The 24,293-nt window shown below is 39.7% G+C and overlaps 1 protein-coding gene across 3 annotated transcripts; it reads left to right on the top strand.

Moving 5' to 3' along the window:
- Positions 1-2,775: 2,775 nt before the first annotated feature.
- LOC103396461 (myosin IXb) lies at positions 2,776-23,920 on the top strand. 3 transcript variants are annotated; one of them, XM_017042465.2, is made up of 40 exons: positions 2,776-3,112; positions 3,599-4,432; positions 7,966-8,060; positions 8,146-8,208; positions 8,327-8,426; positions 8,871-8,971; positions 9,986-10,103; positions 10,335-10,424; positions 10,580-10,696; positions 10,847-10,981; positions 11,145-11,266; positions 11,661-11,802; positions 12,078-12,267; positions 12,416-12,491; positions 12,833-12,925; positions 13,015-13,054; positions 13,149-13,271; positions 13,472-13,552; positions 13,659-13,769; positions 13,924-14,046; positions 14,151-14,300; positions 14,415-14,554; positions 14,899-15,258; positions 15,558-15,639; positions 16,983-17,089; positions 17,255-17,328; positions 17,697-17,878; positions 18,073-18,180; positions 18,336-18,506; positions 18,586-18,627; positions 18,734-18,845; positions 18,939-19,012; positions 19,105-19,297; positions 19,446-19,574; positions 20,079-20,184; positions 20,275-20,406; positions 20,621-20,744; positions 20,915-21,015; positions 21,309-21,441; positions 22,449-22,585. In XM_017042465.2, exons 2-39 carry the CDS (start codon positions 3,665-3,667, stop codon positions 21,439-21,441), a joined length of 5,208 nt encoding a protein of 1,735 aa, XP_016897954.1. In that variant the 5' UTR covers positions 2,776-3,112; positions 3,599-3,664; the 3' UTR covers positions 22,449-22,585. The 3 variants fall into 3 exon arrangements, with proteins under 3 accessions (XP_016897954.1, XP_024921969.1, XP_008332776.1); XM_025066201.1 differs by having other exon boundaries at positions 2,777-3,112; positions 8,874-8,971; positions 21,309-21,433; positions 22,449-23,920; XM_008334554.3 differs by having other exon boundaries at positions 2,777-3,112; positions 21,309-21,433; positions 22,449-23,919.
- Positions 23,921-24,293: the final 373 nt, after the last annotated feature.

Here is a 24,293-nt window from a genome sequence, read left to right as displayed (position 1 = left end):
ACACACACACAGTAGTTGATGCAGGTTGGTTAAGTATTCACAAGGAGGTTATATTTGTTTTTCCCTGAGGTTTGATGTCACACAACCAGCGCTCTAATGGACAAATAGTTTGTTCTGAAAACTGAGCCTGTGTCCTAAGGCTCAGGCAAATTGTGAGTACAAATGATGCAAGTAGAACCTCCTCAGAGCCAAGGTAGGAGGGAGAAGGCAGCCACTGCGTGAAGAGAGAAAGTTGATACTGGAACTGGTGATAAAACATCTTCCTGTGGTGCTGTTTACTGCTGCTCTATCAGGGCTTTACATTAAGGCCACGCTGACCGTCCACTGACCGTCCGCTGACCGTCCACTGTCTGTGAAACATTTCTATCACTCACCAGTGTTTTTTTTTTCAAAGGCTTCAAAGTAGTTGCTTGTTGTGGTTGTCTGTTTGTGCAGCTCAAAGAAAGTCAGATATAATTAGGTTTTTTGTTTTGTTTTTGACATTGTGTGTTTGTCTTATACCTGAGGATGAAGTCAAGAGTCAAGAGTATGGTTTAATGGGTTTGTGTGATACTAAAGTATTGCAAAATATATATATAATAAGTATTTAAATAATACTTCTAGTATTAGTACAGTATCATATAGTATATTGTCTTACTTATATACAATACTTTGTATATGATAGGTATCAAAGCAGAAGCTCAGTTTTGTTGTATCCCCGTGGTGCAATGACAATAAATAATTATTTTTTTTCAGGATTGAAGATGAAAAATCAATATAGAAGTTAGAATAAAGAGTTGGTCTGACATGCACACTAATGACTTTACACATTCCACACTCATAACTACTGAACAGTACTGTATATAATTGATGAAAACTGTTTGTTTTCTGCAAAGTCCCAGAATTTTCCTGTTTAATGATCTCTGTGTCTGCGGTGGAACAGAACTTCCCACATGGATAAACATTATTACCCTTATTATAATGAGTGTCACTGCGATTTCCACTCCACCTTTGATCATTGTTAAAAATCTGTATGATTTTAACAATCTTTTTTCCTTTTTTTTTTGCAGAATAGCTTATACATCCCACCGCGGGGGCCACTGTGTGATGACTTTTCTGAAGATGCAGAACTTAGCTCATTAGTGAGCATTAAACCAAACAGAAATTGTTCACAGTGGCTAAGTTCAGTGTCTGACATGAAAGAATGAGTAACAGCCTATCGGCTAATCTCGGCTGATCTCACCCTGAGACGGGGGTGAGGAAAGGATGAAGGGTTTTGGCTTGAGTTCATTTGATTTGAGTGAAGAATTATAAAGATTTATTTAACAGATACATCACTTCAGGTTGTGTACTCTGGTGCCTACTGAACTGGAATCAGTGTGTCTTTGCAGAACTGGCTCAGTCCAGCAGGAACAAGAGTGACATCCAATATGACATCATCAACAATAGCAGGGACAAAATTGTTGTGTGAGACCAAACTGAAATGACCACAGGTGTTGATATCACAGCACTCCTGCAGAATGTGTTAGTTTACAGTGTTGACAGAAATATATGACGTTTTCGTGTGGCTGTTTGTGTGTGCATGTCCTAATTTGTCCTCCTGTGTGGGCGTGCGCTCCTTATTAGCAGCAGCAGCTGATTTGTGCTGAGTATTGCTCTGCATTGCACTTCTTCATTGCTCACACTATAATAAGCTGTCAAAGTGTCAGCGAGATTTTTATTTTAACCAATTCAGGAAACACTGGCTCTGCACCAGTGCATCTGCAGTCATTATACACCTGAATGGACAGACACTGCATTAGCACGAGAAAAAAAAATGGACGTCATGTGATCGTCGTCATGTGATTTTTGGATTTCTTCTGTTAAGTGACATTTGCCTTTGACTGTCGGCAGCAGTACTGTCAACTTAGATCAGGTAAAAAAAATGTTAATGCTAATAAAAGAAATACCTTCATGTTAACTTTACTGTGTTAACTTAAGGCATATGCTCAAGGTTTATTAGCCAGTGTGAGACTAGTTATTATCTTTTGACATGCAAAGAATGATACTAAAAATATTTAGAATCAATATTGAAATTTAGTTATTAAAACTGCAAATGCAATTTTAAACCTTGTCTAATTTTTTTCTTAAAATATTGTGTTTTGTCTACTGCAAATGTGTGGAAATTATATTATTTATTATTTATTATTCATAATATTTTAATATTTTCAACCTTTCACATCCTACCTGTTCCAGTATTGTCCACAAGAGGGCGTAGACGGACAATACGTTTCTCAGGTTTGCTTTACAACTGCTGTTATACCTAGAATCTCAGGAAGAGGGCGCCTCCAGCGTATTTGACCCAAATAGTGGTATGGCTGTGTTTATTTAATTTCCCTAAACGTTTTCGTGAGTATGTTTATTATATTGATATTTTCATTATAAGATTTATATATTTGTAAAAAAAAACATCAGTTCAAAAAACAGTTCTTTTGGCACAAAAAACTATTTTAAGTGAGGGGGAAAAAATCATCTAGAAAATGTGAAAATTGGAAATATGTCACCAGGTCTGAGGAGTCCCTGGAATTCCCGGATTTATTCTTATTGTTGCAATTTTAAAGAATAAGGAAGGAAGTCTTAGATTTAAGTCAGAACAGGCACTTCCTCTTTTAAATTTTAAATTTAAATTTAATAAATAAAAATATCTGAGTTCATAGTAAGAAATCATTTAGAATTCTAAATTCTGTCTTGAAACATTTTCTCATTAAATATAAAAATATTAAAGAGTCGACAAGTATAGAGAGGCGTGTGCGTGTGTCTACGCGTGTGTGTATCTAGGAAGTACTTTCGAGCTTAACTTTTCGCCAGCGTAGGAGACAGGAGAAGGAAACGTTAGAGGCATTGATATTTTAAACACAACAGTGAATTTCCACCGTTATTGTCCCATTTTAACACCGACAAATAACTTAGTTACTTTTGCGCTCGGGAACCATTTGGAAGTCACCTTTGTAGATGTTTACAGGGAAGCTCAGGTGAGGACTTTTTTTCCACCTCTGACGTGTTAAGGATTGGACGCTGTCTGCTGGAGGTGACCAGTCGTTCTGTCAACACACTGCACGGATTTAAGAATGGAGTGAGCCGTTGTGTTTCGAATGTGAGTTGTTACTGATCGTCATAATTTAATCGTGTGGTTTTCTTACATGTGGAAGTTTAACGGTGGTATGAAGAGATGAGGGTGATTCCCGTGTGTGTTTGTGTGTGAGAGACTTAAATGTAATGTCATCTAAACATTCTGTCCCATCATACAGTACAGTATTTTCAAAATGTTAATAAGTTGGGCTTGAATGGAAAGTCCCATACATTATGTACAAGATGATGGTTTTAGCTAGTGCAGTGTCTTAGTACTGGAGTGTTGGGGGTCCAGATTTGGTACTTTATTCTGTCAGTTAGTAGATAATATAAAAAACCTTACCTTAACCTTACCCCTACGTTTAATCCATGACACATGTTGATATTGGTGATGGACATGTCTTGAACTGAATATACTGCATGTACACATTCTTCTATACTGTTATGAGTCTCCTTCAGTCTCCATAATAAGAACTTAACTAGGTCCCGACCTGTTCTGGTTTCGTTCTAGTGGGTGGAGGCAGAGATTTGGATCAGTGAGTAATGCTGAAGGCTGCCTTCGTACATCAGAACAAGCATGATGGATGGAGCCAGGGCCTCTGACCGAAATGGAAAGGACCGTGTCGTGCAGATCTATCCCAGGGTGTCCCAGGACACAGCTACCTACTGTCCCCTGCAGGTCAGCGCCAGGGATACAGCACAGTCGGTTATCCACAACGCCGTGGTCACTTTGGGACTAGAACCTTGCCAGAAGTACACGTTGCTGGAGGTGAGGAAGTGTCATGAGAAAGAGCAGCCGCTGGACGACGGTGACTCACCGCTGATGCGTGTTCTGCTGTGGCCACCAGAAGCGCAGAGGTGGCATCCCCGGGGTCAGGGGTACCACTTCATTCTCCAGCAGCAGGGCATTAACAGAGAGGACACAGGAGAGAACAGTGAAGAATATGATGACCTGTGTAACCTCCAGACTGTGACTGAGGAGAGCATCCTAGAGACTTTACGCCAGCGTTTCTACAGACTTAAAATCTACACCTACATCAGTAACATCCTCGTCGCCATCAATCCCAATAAGTATCTGCCTGTTTACTACAACCCCAAGTACGTGAAGATGTATGATAATCAGCCACTGGGCAAACTCAGCCCCCACATATTTGCAATAGCAGACGTGGCCTTTCGTTCAATGCTCAACCGGCAGATTAACCAGTGTATTGTTATATGTGGGGAGAGTGGCTCAGGGAAGACTGAAAGCAGCAGCTATCTCATCCACTGTCTCACTGCACTCAGTCAGAAGTCCTACTCCACAGGCCTGGAGAGAACCATCCTCGGGGCAGGACCAGTGCTTGAGGTAAGGATGGTACCTGTCTGAACCAGTGGCAAAAAACAGTCTCAGTTTTCTAGTATTTTGTCATCTGGATCAAATTACACATGCATCAATATCTATAGTTTTTAAGTCTTTCACGCAGCTTCTACAACTATTCACTTCACAGTACATGTTTCACTTGTGATTTGCCATAATCACTGTTCTGAATAAGTTTTTTTCTCAGTGCTACATTTAATATCATTCAAATATTCATAGAGAGAGTGAGTTACGCAACTGTTTTTTCAGGTTTTAACCAGGGATGGCTCGACTCCATACTGAGGGACCAACATTGAAAAAAACAAACAACTAAAGCTCTTCCGCTCCGATCCGATACTTCCGCGATGCCAAAATGCTCAATTTAACTTTGCACAACATGCTTCACACAGGGACACTATCAACCTCAACATGCAGGAGTAGAAAATCAGGTATCAGACTGATATCAGTAGGGGCAGTGGTGGCCTGAGGGTTAAAGAAGCGACTTGGGTCTGGAAGGTCGCAGGTACGACTCCACCAGGTGCCACTGAGGTTCATGGCTTGAGGTGCCCTCTGCTCTCTAAGGTGATGGGTTAGAGTCAGAGGTCACATTTCGTGGTGTGCAGAGGTGAGCTGTCACAATGAAGAGAATGCATTGTTGTCCTATAATGAGTCATTTGAATTGCAAAAAACATGAAAATTATTACCTCTGAGCGTGTCTGCATTAGTTGACTAAATTAATGACAATGTTGCTGACATCTCTGTGGAGCAACCATTGGCAAAAACATCAACAATACACTCCAAGTCCCAGCAAATCATTTAGGTTTCTTCTTTATATTTTAAATGTCCATTAGAAAACCCCTCTGAGCTGACCTGACAAAGCTGACCTGAAACCAAGTTAGATGAAAAGTATAAGTGAACATCGATTTTCCTGAGACAATATTGTTCTTAGGACTTAGGACGTTGAAGGACATTGAGCAGAGAGACCGAAAACTGAGGCATCGTCCTGCAACAGCTCCTCTTAGACTAACTGGTTGTAGAAGTTATTTTAAACCTGTTTTCTTTACTTCACCGTGAACTGTTCTAATGTTGGTACCGATCTCCAGAGGCCAGGATATATTGTCATGAACAGATGTGTTTGAGGCAATTAATGGAACAAATGATGCAGCAGGCTAGTTCATTTTTTGACCGGGTCATGTTGCTAAATGATTATATAGTTGATGCTGGTGGTTAGTTGCTGATCAGGAGGCTGGGTGTCGAGCTCCCCGTGGGGAATGTGAAGGGCGTTGTCTGTGGGAGCAGAAAGAGAAATAGGAACGTGTTAAAACAGGCTCAGCAGGTCTGCTGGAAAAAAAAAACAGTCTGAGTGTGTGTCTGAGTGTGTGTGTGTGTTTTTCTCTTTCTCTTTTGGTTTCTCTCTTTCCTGAAAAGATCATATGCTGTTCTGTGCTGTTATTCTGTCATTTTGAAAACAAAGCACAGCCTTCAGCATCCTGCAATTTCATGATCAAAATTCCCTGGAAGTATCACGTGTAGATCAGGATTGATAACTGGAAAAAACATGTCCTGTCTATGGTGAAAGGTCTCTTTGTGTGTGTGTGTGTGTGTGTGTGTGTGTGTGTGTGTTATTGATATTAATGTGAGTCATTACAAGACGTGAAGAACATGGGGGCGGGAGGGACACCTTCTACGTACAAGCTTCTATTTGAAAGTGTCATTACTCAGTGGTTGGAACTAAAGACGTGGTTAAAATAGTACATCAGCTACAGCAGGTCTCTGCACGTCCACGTGAGACTGCCTGCTTCCTTTTGTGTCGTAATAAAAAGATGGGAATAATCTCACTGTTGGAAATTCCGATGGAAAGCAGAAGTCGAGGCTGCACGTTTGTTCTGCATTTGAATTTTATGCCTTTTTAGCAGAAACAATGATGGAGAAAGCAAAGCAGTAATGACAGAAGCAAAGTCATACTGAAAGTGTCAGAGAGACGGAGTCTGGGACGATCCTAAAGGTTAAAGGTTAAAAGGTTTGGGTATGAGAAGAGCATCTATTATTATTGTAGACCTATTATCCAGTCAAGACACTGTCTTCTCCTTGTTAACAACAATTCACTTTTGTAGTGATTTATATACAGTATATATCAATATGACTATCACTGCGGTGGTCACTATTTAAAAAAAATCCTTATCTTTACTGGTTGTATGATCAGTGAAATTTCTAACACAAATTTTGTTTGTATTTCTGTCCGTCATAGGCTTGAACTGAAACTGGGACACGGCAACCACCTGTTTCTGTCCTGCCCAGAAAACCTCCTCTAAGTTTTCTCCACATTCTTGTCATGTTTCAACTGATGATAACCTTAATCAGTGGAATTCAAAATCAAAACATGACATTACCCTTCACTGAGTATTCTCAGTCTGTTTAAAAAGAACATCCTGGTGGTTCACCTGCTGGTATGTGTTCAGTACAGCGTGCTGGGCTCTCTCACTGACTGTGGCGTTACTCTGACATGTTTAGGCATGACCTCACGGAACGAAGAGCAGAGCTGAGCTGGGTTCAGTTTGGAATTTTGTGTTAGAAAATTCATTAGGCTTTTTTAGGCAACAAAAACGTTGCTTCACAGACTTGATGGATTGTAGCCATTACTGTGTATTTTGACGCTGGTGAAAGAGATTATTTTAAAATTATTTTAGGCTAATTTCAAACATCTGTCAAGCAGTTGTCGCCAACATTATTATGTGACAGTCGTGTCAGTCGGCTTGTCAGTTGTTGACCTACTGACTGCGCTGCACTCAGTGAGACTGGTCCGACACAGTCACTGATCCAGAGGATCAGAGCTGAAGTTGAAGCCTCCACTAAATTAGGTCTCCTGGTCCGACTGCATTGCTGAAGATGATATTACGCTGCAGATTTTGAAAGTGAACCGTCGTAACCAAATGTACGACATAGTAATACGTGGATTCCAAAAGGTGTTTTGGTATTTAGAGCTAGTTAACTATTAACTCACTGTCAGCTTACAGCATGTCAGTTATTCTTCTTTTTAGACATGCAAAAAAAAAAGTCCACAGTGAGACAAGGCTTGTTAACCCCGTGGAGACTGAAAAAGCTTTTTCAAGCCAAAAACATTGTCATGCTACTGCAATCCAGTGTAACCTTTGACTTGCAGTACAACCCTGCCTGATAAATAGTTTATTAACACTGTGGGAAACCTGGTTACCGTGGCAGATGTTTCCACACTCTGGAGAAAAGAAAATCCTGATTATATTTACAGTTCACATTTTGTTCCTGCTCTGCTACAAACTGAATCATCAAAATACAAATATATCTGTGCAAATATGACACAAGTAAACGGTTTGGAGTATGAGTAAAATGTTACGTTTGCTTATAGAAGCCATGCCATGTACAAACGAACTGATTTATCTGGTCTGGTCTCCTTGTGCTGCAGACCTTTGCAGTGTTAAAGTCTCGGTTCCCGGGCCTGTGATAAACACGCTGTCAGTTGTGTTTATCGCAGACTATTCAAATCACATTTCCTGTGTTTTAAACAGGCTTTTGGCAATGCTATGACTGCAGACAATAACAACTCCAGCCGCTTTGGGAAGTTCATTCAGCTCAACTATCTGGAGAACGGCGTCATCAGAGGGTACGGCTGCGTGGTCCGTGTTTATAACTTCACCACCACATCCTCGAAACTTTTGTTGACACTCCTTTTTTGCTTGTTTCTGCAGGGCAACCGTAGAGAAATACCTCCTGGAAAAGTCCCGACTGGTTTCTAGACATAAAAGAGAAAGGTAAAAAATGAAATGAAATAAATAAAATAAAACATCTTTAAACTTGATGTACTGTTACACAATAACACAGCTAATGCACTGTACTGTATATGTTTACCCTTTGACCTCTGACCTGCAGGAACTACCACGTCTTCTACTATCTGCTGGCGGGAGCGTGCCAAGACGAACAGGAGGCGTTTCATCTCTTGAAGCCACAGGATTATCTCTACCTCAAACAGGTAACTAATCTACTAGAAACAGGTCATCTGTAAAAACTATTAAGAGTAAATTACTCTACCTCAAACAGGTAACTAATCTACAGGCTTTACATTGTTGAATCACCTGTCAACTGATGTTTAGAAACAGGTCAACTGTAAAAACTATTAAGAGTAAATTGTAGGTTTTATGAAAACTAGAATCATTCTAGACATTTGTATCCCACGTCAAAAGAGCATCCAGGCTGCAGCCACATCTACTGTACAATGATACAGATATAAAACTGTTAGGTTGGAAGTGTCCGGGGATTCTTTTTGCAGACATTGTATATGCAATAGTCACAGTAGAAAAAATAATTACTATTTATAATATTGTTATTCTGTTGTTATTTCCTATCTATTATTTGGACATTCAGGACAGTTTTTCAATGGTGATATTTAATGTCTTTTTTCTTGTTCGTTCTGCAGCAGGACCTCCACGTAGATGATGAGGAAAAACTTAGGCAGGCATACAAAAGGCTACAGCAAGCAATGGAAATGGTCGGTTTCCTGGCTTCCACCAAGAAACGGTAACTATGGTTATTGTGAGTCAAAACAGCAGTTTGGAGGCAAACAACTGGATTTAATGAGTCATTTATATAGTATCAAAAAACATGTGGAAAATAAATTCTCAAAAGAAGTGTGTTAAGGATGACTGGGCGTTCAGTTGGTATTAGCTGCAGCTGATTGGTCCTTAATGTTTGAAAGTAATGAATGTTTACACAAAGATCTTTTTCATCCATGATGAACTTTAAAAACTCCTACTGTTTGTCTCAGTTTCGGATCCGCTCTCTCCTCGTGAATTACAGAAATGTTATTACGTCAGCAGCTCTCTTCAGTTTGACCAAATCCATGTCCTGTTAATGTAAATGTTCAAATCCAAAACTACAGGAAGACAGTCTGTTGTGAAACCTAACTGAACGTTGTTAAAGGAAAAAAAAGAGCTTCTTCTTTCTCTGTGCATTTTAGTGACATGCCACAGCATGTCCAGTCAAACTGGAAAGAAATGCAGTGAGTTTGTTAGCACCTGCCTGACGGCCCTGGGACACGACATGCACAGAGAAGCTCAGGCAGCGCACGTTTTTAATCTGTTCATCAGCAAACACCTGTCCTGCAGAGCCTGGGCAGATGTTTTTGCACACTGTAAAAGAAATTATAAACATAACATGATTGGTTAAAACTCGACTTTTGCGTTCTTGTAGATGACAATCCAAGACAACGAAACAGATTCAGAATCAGTCGGCAGGATCAAAATGTTAACGTCCCTGACATCGGTGTAGTCCGTACTGTTCCTGCTGCAGCCCCCGGCCCCCTGACCCATTTTGTAGCAAGGACAAACCTCCTGTCATGGACACATTCAGAACTATTGCTTTAAACCTCAGTTAAACTTAATTCAAAGCACTGTAACTGCCACCCAACTGTTGCAACTGTTGCAACTGTTCCAACAGCTGCTTCCCTGAGACAGGGCTGCGACCCCCACTAGAACATTGTGCTGTATGTCTGATGTGTACATGTGTCTCTGTGGGTCTGTGTTCTCCATACAGCATATTTTCCATCCTCTCTGCCATTCTCCATCTGGGCAATGTGACAATCACAGAGGAGGGTCAAGCCCTGGGGGTCGGACCTCCTGATGTACTGTCGACACTTTGCGACCTGCTCAAGGTTTGTTTTCACCAAAGTTACACTGCTCTTTTCTAGACCAAACAGCCATCATGTCCAGTGAGTGTCTGACAAAGGCATGTAAGGTTTGTTTTCACCAAAGTTACACTGTTCTTTTCTACACCAAACAGCCATCATGTCCAGTGACCACATGACCTTCACTTCATCAACCTCTTCATCTATTTATGTTTCTAATGTTTGGGTTTATTTCTTTATGATTTTTCTTATTTCTAGGTGAAAAATGAAATGTTAGTGAAAGCTTTGACCACGAGGAAAACAGTGACACGCAACGCAACCACTGAGTCTCAATACACACTACAAAAGGTAATGAAGAAATATACCAGATGTAGATGGTTCAAATACTGGAAAATAAACATTTAATTCAGAATTACAATATATAGTTATTTTTTGGATTAAACCCAAAGTTTATCTTAAATCACTTTCTTGAACTTTTTTTTCCCCTTGTTCTCTGAACACAGGCCACTAAAATGCGGGACTCCATGGCCAAGTCGTTGTACTCGGCTCTGTTCGACTGGATCATCCTCCACATCAACCATGCTATGTTCAACCGACGAGACATGGAGGACTCAGTCTCTGTATGTTTTAACTTGGATAACAATGGTTCTCCCGTCACACTCTTTTCACCGTCTTCTGTCTTGTCTAATAACAAAGGCAAAAAGTGTGTCACTGTACCGATGCTGTCACTATGCTGTAACCGTGTTATTTTGTCTGCTGTTTGGGTGCAGTGTTTGTCCATCGGCGTGTTGGATATGTTTGGATTCGAGAACCTGCAGATAAACAGTTTTGAGCAGCTGTGCATCAATTACGCTAATGAGAAACTGCAGTTTTACATCAAACATCACATTTTCAAGAAACAGCAAGTAAGTGTTTGCCCTTCAGTCATAAACATTCCACTTTTTATTCATTTTTGATAATGCAATAATAATAATAATCATAATAATTGTTGTCTGCTGTCTAATTGCCTAAATGTCCAAATTATACGTTACCCCAGTAACAATGTCATTGTGTTTGAATTAATCCCAGGAAGACTATGTGTCAGAAGGCATCGCTTGGCAAACTGTTGACTACAATGATAACAGTGACTGCATTCAGCTGATTAGTGGGAAAACAACCGGCGTCTTTGACCTGTTGGACATCGAGAGCAAGTGTGTCAACTTCACCTGCGTCCATCACACAGAGCATTTCAAATGGATTTTTAAAAATCAAAGGGGTTGATTGTATACAATGTCGTATCAGGTATATTTAGTATTGTCATGAAGTCGGATTGTATATAATGTCGTATCAGTTATAGTATTGTAGTATTGTCATGAAGTCGTCAACCTATTTTGAGATTTTTACATGTTTGTAATCTGTTTGTTAATATGGTATTATATTATACACTATACATAATTCATTGACGTTAAAAAAATATTTATGATAAGGAAAAAAACTGTGTAAAGCACAAATATGATCTTAGTTTCTCAGCCTTTTTTTGAATGAACTTCCTCCCCTGGTATCACATGTTAACATCAGGGTCTTCTTCCCTCTGTGTTTCCTAAGCCTCCCTGAGGCCACAGATGAAACTCTGCTGGACAGACTCAATCAGCAGCATCGGGACAACCCACTCTTTGTACCATCTCCCAAAACAAAGCCGACTTTCACCATCCAACACTTTGCCGGGAGTGTTGAGTATCACATCAAGGTTGAGTATTATTCTAACACCACAAACACCCACACATTCTGTGGCATGAATTACTATGTCTCCAACAAACCTCCTATCTGTCATTGCCCTGCAAAAGACTGTTAACCTTCATTGACCTTGTTAGATAAAGCTGTGTGGGAAAACCCAGGACATCTATGCGGGTTTAGTGAATGATTAGTACGACTGCCTCCCAAACAAAACACACTATACATGCGAGGAATGTGGAACCTCGCAAAATGCATAGATTATGAATCATGATTGTTGTTCTTTTTCAGGATTTCATGGACAAAAATGTGGAGCACATGCGTCCTGAGGTCGTATCCCTGCTACGGAGCAGCAAGCTGACTTTCTTGCATCACCTGGTCACTGCCAGCCCACAGGCGCTGTTCAGATGGGGAGTCCTCAGAGCCACCATTCACATTCTCGCTGTATTCAAACACATGGGACGACAGCGGGCACAATTACGTATGTAGCCTTGGTCGGGTCTCCTGGCGTTTTTTTATGCTTGGACGATTTGAAGACATATTCTTCTGAATGAGCCACTCAGCCGCTGTATTCTACAGCTGCTGTTGGCTGATAACAACTCATGATCACTGCTGTGTTGTCCCTACAGTGGCTGACAGACGGAGCTCTCGCAAATCGCTGAAAGAGCTGAAGCAGCGGAGCAGTGCTTTGGACCGATTATCCAGGTACATCTACCAAACACTAGCATTTCTATTTGATTTTTTCAAACATCCTGACTAAGGTTAAGGTTAAGGTTGAACTTAACAACAACCACTGGGTCTTCAGTTCGTTGATCTTGTTTTAAAAACACAAAACAGAAATTTTATTGCATAAATAAACATAATATATAATAAATAATTTAATAAGTAATGAATGAATAAAATTATTCTGTTTTCATAATATAAATATAATATAAATATAAAGACTTGCATGAAATCAAATCACAAATATTTGAAAAAAAACACATTGTGCACAATCAAAGGATCAAAGGATCAAAGGATTAACAGTCTGCCTTTTGTCTTCACAGCAACAGCCTCACTCTGGATTTCTCCTTTGATCGCTCTGATGAACATCCGCTTGACGTATTTGAGGATATATTTGCCAGTTATGAAAGGAGAAAGTGAGAATGCAGTCACGGTCACGATCACGATCCCCTGATCCTTTTTCAGTTATTCCAGCCTGTTGACTTGTTTTGACTGTTACCTACAGGAAAAGCAGAGGTGGTCGACAGAAGCAGTTAATTCCAAAGGTAAAGTGACAGTTACGCAGTGTGAAGATTCATTTCTTTCAGGTTTAAAGATGTAAACATTTAAGAAGTATCTTGTTACTCATGTCGTAAACAGAACTTAATGGACCTGCGCTCACTTCAACATATTGTTGGTCTCACTGCACATGATCAAACCACCAAATCCTTCTTCCACCCTCAACGCACAATGAAGCTATCGTCAGTTAGTGCTCAGTTCCAGGTTGGTTCTTTTTTTATCCTTTTAACCCAGAAATTCTAATCCTTGGCAAGTGTTCTAATCTACTTTCAATTTTATAATTTGATACTAGAAAAGTAAGTAAGTAAAAAGAATGTGAAGTGAATGTGAAAAAACAGCTGTGCATTGAATGTAAATGTGTAACATTTTTAACAACAGAAAATCATATTTTCTTTCTTCCACAGTCCTCATTCAGAAGGCTGATTGAGACAATTAAAAAAGCAGAGCCTCTCTTTATTTGCTGTATTCGCTCAAATGCTGAAATGGTAAAATGACGCCTGGAAAATATCCTTGGCATTATCCTGATTAATACGTCTTTTCTTTTTGGGAAGAATAACTCAGTTCCTCACTAAGACCTTTTACTTTTCACAGCGGGAGCTTCACTTTGATGATGATCTAGTGCAACAGCAAGTCAGACAAATGGACATGCTGCGGATGGTTCATGTCCAGAGGTCCGGCTACAGAGACAAGTACACCTTCTTGGTAAGATTTCAATTCCACGGGTATTTATACTTGATTTTTAGATGTTTAGATTATTAAGATAATATAGAATAAAAAATGACACCTGTTTAAATGACAACAAGGAATTGCCAAAAAAATCAGTTTATACTGTTATGTTTTGTGTTCTTCATTACAGGAATTTGTGACAAAGTTCAGGATATTATTCCCAAAAGGGGCCACTGCAACTCCTGAACAAATTAGACAATTGTTTGAGAAGTTGGAGCTGGATAAAAGAACCTACCAGATTGGAAAAAACAAGGTTAATCAAATTCACCATGTTTGAGAATATGCTGTTTTTGGTTTGTTTGTTTTAACATTCTAGAGCTATCATTGTTCAACACAATGCCACTTTGATCGATTTAGGTGTTCTTTAAGGCAGAAGGAAAGCAGCTGCTCCAAGACACTCTTAACAAAGAGGTGATGCGATACATCATCACTCTGCAGCGCTGGTTTCGTGCTTGTCTGATAAGGTCGCAGTTTTTGCGTAGAAAAGATGCCACAGTCACCATACAGGTATTTAAAATATATATATGTTATTTCTTGAGTTGCGTAAATTTCACAATGAAAAGAAAAAGACTGTTTAGGAATCAAAAACATTTATTAAATCAACATATAACGTTGTTTCAGCGAAGCTGGCGTGAGTTCTATGAGAAGCAGAACCAAGCTGCTACAGTGATTCAGATGGCCTGGAGAACCTCCCTGAAGAGGTCGAGTGAGGAACATAAGCAGGATGAGGAGTCATCTGCAAGCCGACAAGGAAGAGACAGGTGAGCATGGTAGATATTAGGGGAATTCAACACTTTTCCCCAGGGATCATCAGATTCCAACAAAATATTTAAATATATATATTCCAACAGTTTGGATTTAAGGAGACATTTGAACACTTGATTTCTTCCACAAACGCAAAAAACATATTATGTAGTATTTTCTCTGTTTAAAGGGAATAAAAGTCATTCTACAGAGTTTGATATAGTAATGAGGGCAGTTTAACAACAACAGACCTCAATGCTCTAATATTTGGAAAGCTTGACTCAAAAGAGTCAAATTATATTTTTATTTTATTAGGACAAGTTAACAGATTTTTCTCCAACATATTTTTTTGTAATGACAGCCTGACAAAAAAAGGATTAAAAAGGCAGCACAAAGTGGATGTGAGCCCCAACCCTCCCCAACAGTTGGACTTGGTAAACAGGCAGTCTACACCGAGGGACCGCAGCAGGGAGAAGAGAGACGGTAGAGGATCCCCACCGCCCCTGAACAGACCCCTCTCCTTTCCCCTGGGCCCCAAAGTTGGCAGTGAGAATCAACCGTCCGCCCCTTCAAATGGCAGCTCACTTCAGCTCTTCAATGATACTGTGGGCGTGAAGGTAAAGGGTGAGAAGTGGAGAGAAAGGCACAGTGAGGGCGACCCAACAGATGATTCAAGTCCAGAGAGACTCCGACCAACAGTCAACAGGAAAGATGAGTTTCAGTGAGTGACTCTCAACATCTAAATGTACTCTGAAACGTTTTCATTCTGATTAATCATAAGGTAGTTGTGGATTAATCCCTATTATTTATGTACACGTCTGTGTTTCACACACTCATATATGCAGTATAGTTAATTAATTCCACAACTTAATTCACGGAATTCATTTGTTAGTTTTGTAATATTAAAAAATGTCTGAATTCATTTGTTAGTTTTGTAATATTATAAAATGTCTTAGTTTTTGTTATTTTATAACTTATTATTGTTGTTTGTTTGTTTTTTACCTTTTTAATGTCCTACAGCCGTAAAGGGAAGTCCATGTCTGCAGATGAACTCTCCAGAATCAGTTCATCAGGCTCTGACAGCTCACCGTCTGCCAATGAGGTGAGAATTGTCTTAATGATTCATCCGCCAAAGTATACTACTTTTATGTCGATCTTTTATTCTGCTCCTGATTATAGTGTGTAGAGTGTCCTTTTTTAGCAACAAGACAACCTAAGTTTAACTGTACATGAAGACCTTCTGTAAGTCTAACCATTAATGGATAGTAACCAATGACGTGGTAACAAAGAAGGCCTCCCAGCCTCTGCCTCACCACCTCTCCTGGCCCAATCAGGTCAGGGTGCAACTCCGGAGAAAGCCGAGACGCAAACGGCGTTTAGCCTACGGCCGCAGTGGTTTGATGATGAACTTTGGGGGCTCCAAGGAGAGCGAGTACTGGAGCTTTCCACTGCCTCCCATGAGCCCCCACAAGCCCAGCATGAAGAGCTCGGCCAGTAGTATGGACGTCCGGGCCTTCGAATCCCAGGTCAAGGTACTGACCAGGGGGACATGCAGGCCAAGATGACGCTTTTCTGCATGCAGGTTATGCATGTTGATGCTTCCTTTGGATGATGTGTCAAAGAATGTTGTCGCGTTACTTCTCAGCATTTCATTAGCGTTTATCTCCAAACCAGTGGAAAAGGCAATTACAACACTCATTTTTGACTTTTTGTTATTTTGGCTCAATGAGCTTGACCTTAAAAAAAGACGCAGACTAGACTTTAACTTTAAGGAGGTTCTATATGTATGTCACTAGCCTGTTTCAATACACTAACACATTAGTGTAAACATTATATGATTATTAAATGTGATTATGTAAAAATGTATTCACTTATTAATTATTCACCCGCACTGGGTACATGAGGTTATGGTGATCTCAATAACTTATAACATGTATTTCCTATGGTAAATTGGTTTTATTACATGGTGATATATTAGTGGATAAAAAAATAACCCTTTCACCAGATGATGGTATAAATCACTTTTGAACTACTCATTTGAAACTAATCACTTTCTAAAATATATATATATATAAAAATGTATGTGAATTTCTCACTAACATATTATGGGAAAAATATTCATGGCTAAAACGAAATAAAAGTAATCCAAACATAACAAACTAGTATTATATTAACACCACTGTTGAGATGGTACCAGCAGCAGATGTTGCACGTGTTGTTTTGCAACCAATGAAATGGTGGAAGACCTCTTGAGACACATGGTTGTGGGTTGTGGTGCTGGTGGTGGTGGAGCTGGGGCAGCTCTGTGGGGCAAAATGCTCGCGGTTGCCTGCGGCGGAAGATCATGGCGGGGAAACATCAGTGACTCTACTGTTCTCTGGGACAGTTATTTACTTGGCCATTCATTTGTTGATGCTTCAACCTAAGCCCATGTTTCTGTTCCAGATACCAGCAGAGCCTGACGGGTCAAGGTTCAGCCTTCCAGCCAGGTCAACAAATGAGGACTCGGGGCACGAGAGCTCTAACCAATCACACGTCACAACTCCTGAGAGGTAATTTTCTTCATTTAGTTTTCCAAGGAGTTGAAGTGATTTTCAGATATTTTTTTACCAGTGTTGTTGTCTGATGTAAGCCTGTCAGTATTGGAAATAAATTCTCTCTCTCTCTTTCTCCCTCTCTCTCTCTCTCTCACTTTCCCTCTTTTTCTCTACATGCAGAATTTGGTTCAAATTTTTAAGGAGACGTGGCGCTAAGATTTCTTCAAGCAATGACTCTCCTACAGACAAATCAGGTAATCACATATTTCCAAATGATTTATGGTAGGAATATTTTTATGTATCTGTGATTCAGTGTAATTCTCTGGATATGGTGTTTTTATTTGGTGATGGTAGCCATTAAAGACAAAATGACAGTTGTGTGTATTAAAACCCTGCCTGTTTACTACCAACATTCAACTGTGATAAACACACTGCCATCTAGAGGATTTGTCTCCACCAACAACTACTACTACTACAGTGAAAGACACATTTATCTCATGACTCTTTTATTTAAAAACAAAAAAGAAAAATCTCTTAGATCAACCAAAATAACCAAATTTACATTTTGGTAAAAACTATTGTGTTAGACTAATAATGCTGCTTCTTTGTACACCACCTACAGCCACCTTACCCAGGTACAGTACTAATGCCTATCACGCGAACCAAAGCCTTGGCAGGGCCAGCCGAAATCCGACCATTCGAATCAGTCGGGCCACACGAGCAATCGAGTGGAATACGTCTCTGGACCGAGAGATCACCGACCCCAAAGAACTACGGCTTCTGGATGAGTTCCTCGGTAATCAGGTGAGAATTCTACCAAATGAAGAAAAAACTTAGAACAGCAGCAATATATATGAATATGAATATTCTCTTTTAAGGCTTTTGTGGTAGCAGTTGTAACTACAATGATAAAATATTTATTGTGTTATTATATTTATTAATTTATACTTTTATTAAATCATAGAATAACTTCATGAATATTTTTACTTTACTATCAGGTGAACGACTTGCAGTCAAGGGTAAAAGAGCTATCACCCACGGAGAGCATTTTCCTCACTGCCACCATGCAGTTTAGGGAGACCATCAAAGGAATGTACTTTGTTGAGGTGAGATGGTTCAATCCTGACCAAACACTGTTATTTACCATTTTGACCTTTTTATACTGTGTTATGTTACAGTAATGCTTGGAAAGCCTTGTATTAAACTGCTTGTAAACATGTCAAGTAACTAAGTGTTATGTGTGTACTTGGCTGTTAAACAGAAGCCCAGAATCGCCTACAAAGGTCTGATGCAGGGCTACCACAACACAGTGAACTCACTGGCAGGAGTGAAGCAGAAGGGTGAAGTCTCACTGGTCGTCAATCTGTTCCAGTCCGTGCTGGACGGCTTCATTAGAGGTGAAATCAAACGGCTCGAGTCTGAACCATTGAAGGTAAATAAAGACATTTAAAGCAATGAAGGTTCAGAGTGAAACATTGAATCGCTTCATTATCACATCTGTCTTCTTACAGGCTACTAAAGTGACAAAGAAAATGAGGAAAAAGGACAAATGTGTATGTTCTCTATCATATACTGCACTTCTTCTTTGCTCCCTTGTGATGAACTATGATGACTATACCAAATATCTGTCTGTTTACCTTGTTTTACCTGTATTTCCAGCTTGATAATCCTCTGGATCACCTCTTCAGTACGTATCAGGTGAACATCATGCAGTCATGTGACCTGTGTGGCTCCTACATCTGGGGAATGGAGAAGGCTTACATGTGCAGTGGTACGTTCTCAGGACTATAACACTCACTATACTGTAAAAAAAGAAATAGTATGTAAGTATATATTTTAACCAAGTCTCAACTGTATCCCGAAGCTTGCAAGTTAATATGTCACAAGAAATGCCTGAAGAAAATCATCACAGATTGTTCAACGCGATGTGCCAGGCTGGTAAGGACAGAGATGTTTTTGCATCTTCTACCATCGCAGTCTTTCATTTTCTTCAGCTCTGTCTTCTTAACACATGCTGTGTTTCTGTGTAGGATGACAGCATACCTGGCTCACTTCACTTTGGAGTGCAGGTGTGTGTCCTCACCAGCAAAGCCAACACTGTGCCCAAGGTGGTGGAGACGTTGCTAATGCATGTGGAGCTCCACGGCCTCTACACCGAGGGCATTTACCGCAAGTCTGGATCAGCCTGTCGAGCCAGGGAGCTTCACCAGATTCTGGAGACCAGTAAGACACTTTTAATCTTTTCAAAATTGTCATCATTTCACAGCCATGGTCAAAACATAATGTATTGTCATGAAAAAGTCAATAGGACAGGATTTCTACCTCCATTATCATTAATGCAAAAGTCAAGTTAACATTTTTTTGACGTCAGATCCCGAGCCTTCGTGTTTGGACAACTACCCCATCCACACTATCACAGGTCTGGTCAAGCGATGGCTCAGGGAGCTGCCCGATCCCCTCATGACGTTTTCCCTCTACAACGACTTTCTGCGCGCTGCAGGTGAGTTAGCTTTAAATAACATAAAAAAGAGAAGTCCAGAAGATCTCGTGTTAAAGAAGCTGCTCTTTGTCTTGATCTTTACTGAGGGATTAAGTAGCTGTGAATGACTTTGTGACTCTGTCCAACTGAAGTTAGAATACATCTTTGGTTACACTCAGACAAGTGACTGGTATCAGATTTTTTTCACCTATTGGTGTCGATCAGGTTCTGTGTTGATGTAGAAATCTGGTCCTCAAACTGATCTGTAATGTTCAGAATGTGGATGAACTGGGTGCAGAGATCAAAATTCAGTTGATTGTATGTATATGAGTGTATAATTAATACATAGGAGTGTCAGTGGTAGTGTTTTGAAATGTTGATGACTTTAGTTGACAGGTACCAATGTGAACCGACACGTCGTTTCTGAGAGCTTAGACACAGCTGTGGATTTTCTCATAAAAAATATTATTCACTTTTTTTTTTTTTTTCAATTTTCTGACCTCACTATATTTTTGGTGTATTAAGAGCTACCAGAGAAGTCGGAGCGAATCAGAGCTATCTACCAAAAGGTTGATGAACTTCCGCCTTCTAATTACAACACGTTAGAAAGACTCATCTTTCATCTTGTCAGGTATTGTGTTGTTTGCTTCTACCTGTGTGTACGGCAAAAGGCATGAGTGAAAATTCCACTGAGATCCTGAGCTGTCAGTTTTTGTTTCAGGGTTGCAAAAGAAGAAGAGCACAATAAAATGTCCCCAAGATCCCTGGCTATTGTGTTTGCTCCCTGTATCCTACGTTCTCCTGATGTGGACGACCCCTTCCTCGGAATGAAAGATGTAGGCAAGGCTACAGTGTAAGTCGATGTGCGGCAAGTACCCTGTAACTTGACAGTAAAGCAACTACAGAGTGTCTTTTCTGTGAGGCACACCGATCTCAGATACGGCTTAAAAACAAGGACAATTTTTTTTAACTTCTTATTAAAACATGGCCACTAGAGCAGTTTTAAATTATTTTACTTATCTACAATAGATAACTGATGTTGTCATGTGTGGCACTGTTTTCTGCAGCTGTGTGGAAACGCTGATCTCAGAACAGTTCAGGCGCTACACAGAGAAGATGCAGAATATCCAGGAGTTGGAATATGCAGAAGCCCTGGCTGTTAATCAGCTCAAACTGAAAAGGCAGAACACTGTGAGTGAACAAAACAAGGCAAATGTTGTTTCTATTGTTCATCTTTCTGTAACATTAACAATTAAAACAAACAATTAGCATATGTCTGTGTGGGAAAAAAATGTAAGTAAAAACAAACTCCTGATTTTTGCAGCTGTCTTTATTAAACCAGGCCTCTGATCTGTGTGCAGGTTGTTGAAAAACCTTCAGAGCTGCCTGCTCCAGAGGAAATACACACTGATGACATGGAAAAGACTCTCATAGAAAGAATCAAATCCATCAAGCAGGAAAAGTGAGATGACAATCAATCATTATTGGTCTTGGATTGAAACAGCCTTTTGTTAATGAAGAAAAAATATCACTTTCTGTAAGCATTTCCCTGCTTAACATCCCCGCTGAGCATGCGAACACTGCGAACACTGCGCACACCACGCTTCTGGTTCATTGCGTATTTATTGAAACCCAACCTCAAGAAGTATTAGTGACGCTACTGGCTATCATCAGAAAATGAAACCAGTGGTATCAGAAAAAGCCTACTTTGAATAGACCTCTGTGTTTGAATATGACTCTCATGTGTCATTTCAGAGCGGACTTGGCCTGCCGGTTACCTGACCTGGAGCAGGAACACTCTGACAATGACAACCTGGACTCCTCATCTTCAATGAGCACAGAGAGCCTGGAGGATCGTCTCAGAAGCCTGGATTCAGAAGGTCAGTAGGTAAGGTATTTTCACCTTCCTCTGGGTTTATAAAACAAGCCACGAATTAACACAGCCGTAATTAATGGAGCTGTTATTAAACAAAACTAATCTTAGCAAACGTAATGTTATCAAGAACAATGCTGGTTTAAGTAGGTGTTTATACTTTCTTTTAAGGACTACACTCAGAAAGAAGGTCAAAGGTCAGCCTTCCTTCCATTTTAATGTTTCTTTGAGGTCTCAATGCAATAAATCATACAGGTATTTTTCTAATTCTCTTGAACAAACAAAAGTACAGCAATTCTGACTGACTAATCACTCTTGTTCAAAGTTATTTTCTGCCTCCGTGGGTCTTGTCGTACATTCTGGATCTCTGAACTTCTGTACTTTCAACTTCTTTTTTCTGTAAAAGTCTAAATTTATCTTGTTTCTGTTCATCATTCATTTGGGTGTACAACTCAACTTAGGTATCATAAATCAAGTGAGTCTCAAAGATAGACCAATCTCTAGGTAGAAACCCTAAAGCACCTTTGAAACGGTGATTTAAAAAATGCCGTCTTCATGTTTGGCAAGAGCACGAGTAATTAGTACCGTCATTGGCTTGTATTCATTCAAAGTCTGTAAATGTTTTAGAGTAACCACCTGTATTTCTAGCTCTCTATTCTCTAGTCATAGTTAGGGAACAGGAAGGTGTTAGAGGAACCTGAAGCTGTGGTCAGTCAGTGAACACTGTACTGTACAGGTTCTGTGAACAGCCATCTATGCACTCACCCGCTGTTATTTAACACAGTTATCATACTTCACTTGTTAACATTCACCTGTCATCAGATTATAGAAGCACAACCTCTTACAGTGTACAGTATATTCTATCATGTAATGATAAAGATGCAGAAAGAAAGAGAGGACGGAGGGAGGGACCTGTACTACAAAATAATTATCGTATTTTAATTATGTCATTATTTTTACACTTACTTCTTTTTCATATGTCTGATGAAGTATTTTAATTGTTCTGCTGGTGGTACTTCCAGTAAAGTTGACCACGCACACAAAAACCCAGGAAACCAACAGCCTCCCGAAGCATCCTGACCTGGTACAGAGGGTCAGAAGTCTGATGGCTCAGTCGAAGGATGAACAGGAAGAGGTTACAATGGGACAAAGACAAGGTGTGACTCAACCCAGATGCTCCCTGCCATGTCAAGACAATTCCTTCTCAGCAGACAAGGCCCAGGCTAGCAGCAAGACTCTCAGAGGGAGCTTTGACGACCTGGACATCCCTTACATTGATGAAGATGAGGAATCATCCTGAGTCGTGATGATCAAAACATTCTGAACATTCTTTTCACAGAAGATATGTCAAAGAGATAGAAGACCTCTGCACTTTGATTTATAGACATTTCCAACTTGTTGATGCTGCTATGAAAACAAAGTACTCTAAAATGCATTTGTTTGTTATTGATAAATTGTATAGAGACCATTCCACAGACCAAAGCAGGAAATGTCTGCTGCAATTATTCATGTGTCTGTGAATAACTCAATGATGTTTCTGAAAATAATTCCCAGTTGTTTTATGCACATTTTAGAGAATATCTGTTTTGTTTTGTTTTTTGACATTCCTGTGAAGCCATATGCCATTTAGCATATCAGCATATCATATCATAGAAGGATCACTTCTTCTGATAAGGTTCATAATCAGAATGCGATGAGGATGGTACATCGGCAACAAGTGTACTGGACATTGAATGACTTAATTGTATAGATTTAGTAACATGCCATTGATCAATTATTACAGAGTGATATTTGTCTTTATACTCACTGCTCTTGTTCTTGTTCACTGTGACAAGAAACTTAGTGACTGAAAGCCTCTCTCTCTTTATCTCTGTCTCTCACTCTCTTCCTCTTGCTTCTCTCTGTAAATTTGTGAGGCTGTGCAGTTTAAGTTGGTGAACATTTTTCCCTGCCTGAATGGTTGTTTTTTTCTAGGTATGTACATTTTGTTGTGGGGATAAACATTTATTTTGGTGGATGTTTTCTATTTTTTAAATATTGCTGCCAAGTGGATTGTCATGTATATGGAATGGAAGTGCACAAAGAAATGTGATGTTTATTCTCTTTCTATGTAACTGAAAATATTTTTAGCTAATTTACTACAACATAACAATATGGCACCATGGTTATATATTTGATTATATTATTATTATTATATATTTTCTGATGCTGAGCTGTACAGCAACATTGTGATTTCATTTAAAAATAAAAATGTTAAAGCATTTTTAGTTGCTCATAATTAAATAACACTCAATTGTTCGTTATTGGGGACAACTCTTTATGACATTTTAGCTTTCTCTTAATTTCTTTTCCCCATATAATTCTGAGTACCGCTTCATGTCATGGAAACCTCTTACCCACACACCTCCAAAACAAGATAATAATGACCTCATCAGGACACATGTTTACCATTGAAGCTAAAATACGTGAAAAACAGAGTAGTGTGTTTTTTTACTTTTTTTTTTTTGTTTGTTTGTATTGGTGTAACTGAACAATTAGTACTCTAGCTGCCTTTTTGTTGCCGGGATGTGACGGTTTTCTGAAGGCAGTAGCAGTGACTGTTTTCTTATGACCAATCGGACTGGAGCTCAGACCTGGCACGTTTAACAAATAACCAATCGCTGATCAACGCTAAGTGGGGGGGCGGGCCTCCTCTTTAGTTGCGGAAGTGTAGTTGAGGTAAGGTGGGGATGAGAATTCATCATTTACTCAGCTCGCTTATTCGTCTGCTGTTGGGGCGTTGAAGACGTGTTCTGTGTTTTCCTTCTTTCACCTTGTGCAACGATGATCCTATGACACCAAGAATGGACATAAGTTAACAATGACGG

The sequence above is a fragment of the Cynoglossus semilaevis genome, chromosome 20 (assembly GCF_000523025.1).
Source record: "Cynoglossus semilaevis isolate Cse_v1.0 chromosome 20, Cse_v1.0, whole genome shotgun sequence".
Taxonomy (NCBI): domain Eukaryota; kingdom Metazoa; phylum Chordata; class Actinopteri; order Pleuronectiformes; family Cynoglossidae; genus Cynoglossus; species Cynoglossus semilaevis.
Note: the sequence above shows the minus strand (reverse complement) of the source record. Positions and strands in the feature narration are given on the sequence as shown.

Coding starts and splice junctions, on each gene's coding strand:
- LOC103396461 (XM_008334554.3), top strand. CDS start 3,665: ATGATGGATGGAGCCAGGGCCTCTGACCGAAATGGAAAGGACCGTGTC. Junction 15,259..15,557: donor AACAGGAAAGATGAGTTTCA/GTGAGTGACTCT, acceptor AATGTCCTACAG/CCGTAAAGGGAAGTCCATGT. Junction 18,181..18,335: donor AAGGAATGTACTTTGTTGAG/GTGAGATGGTTC, acceptor GCTGTTAAACAG/AAGCCCAGAATCGCCTACAA.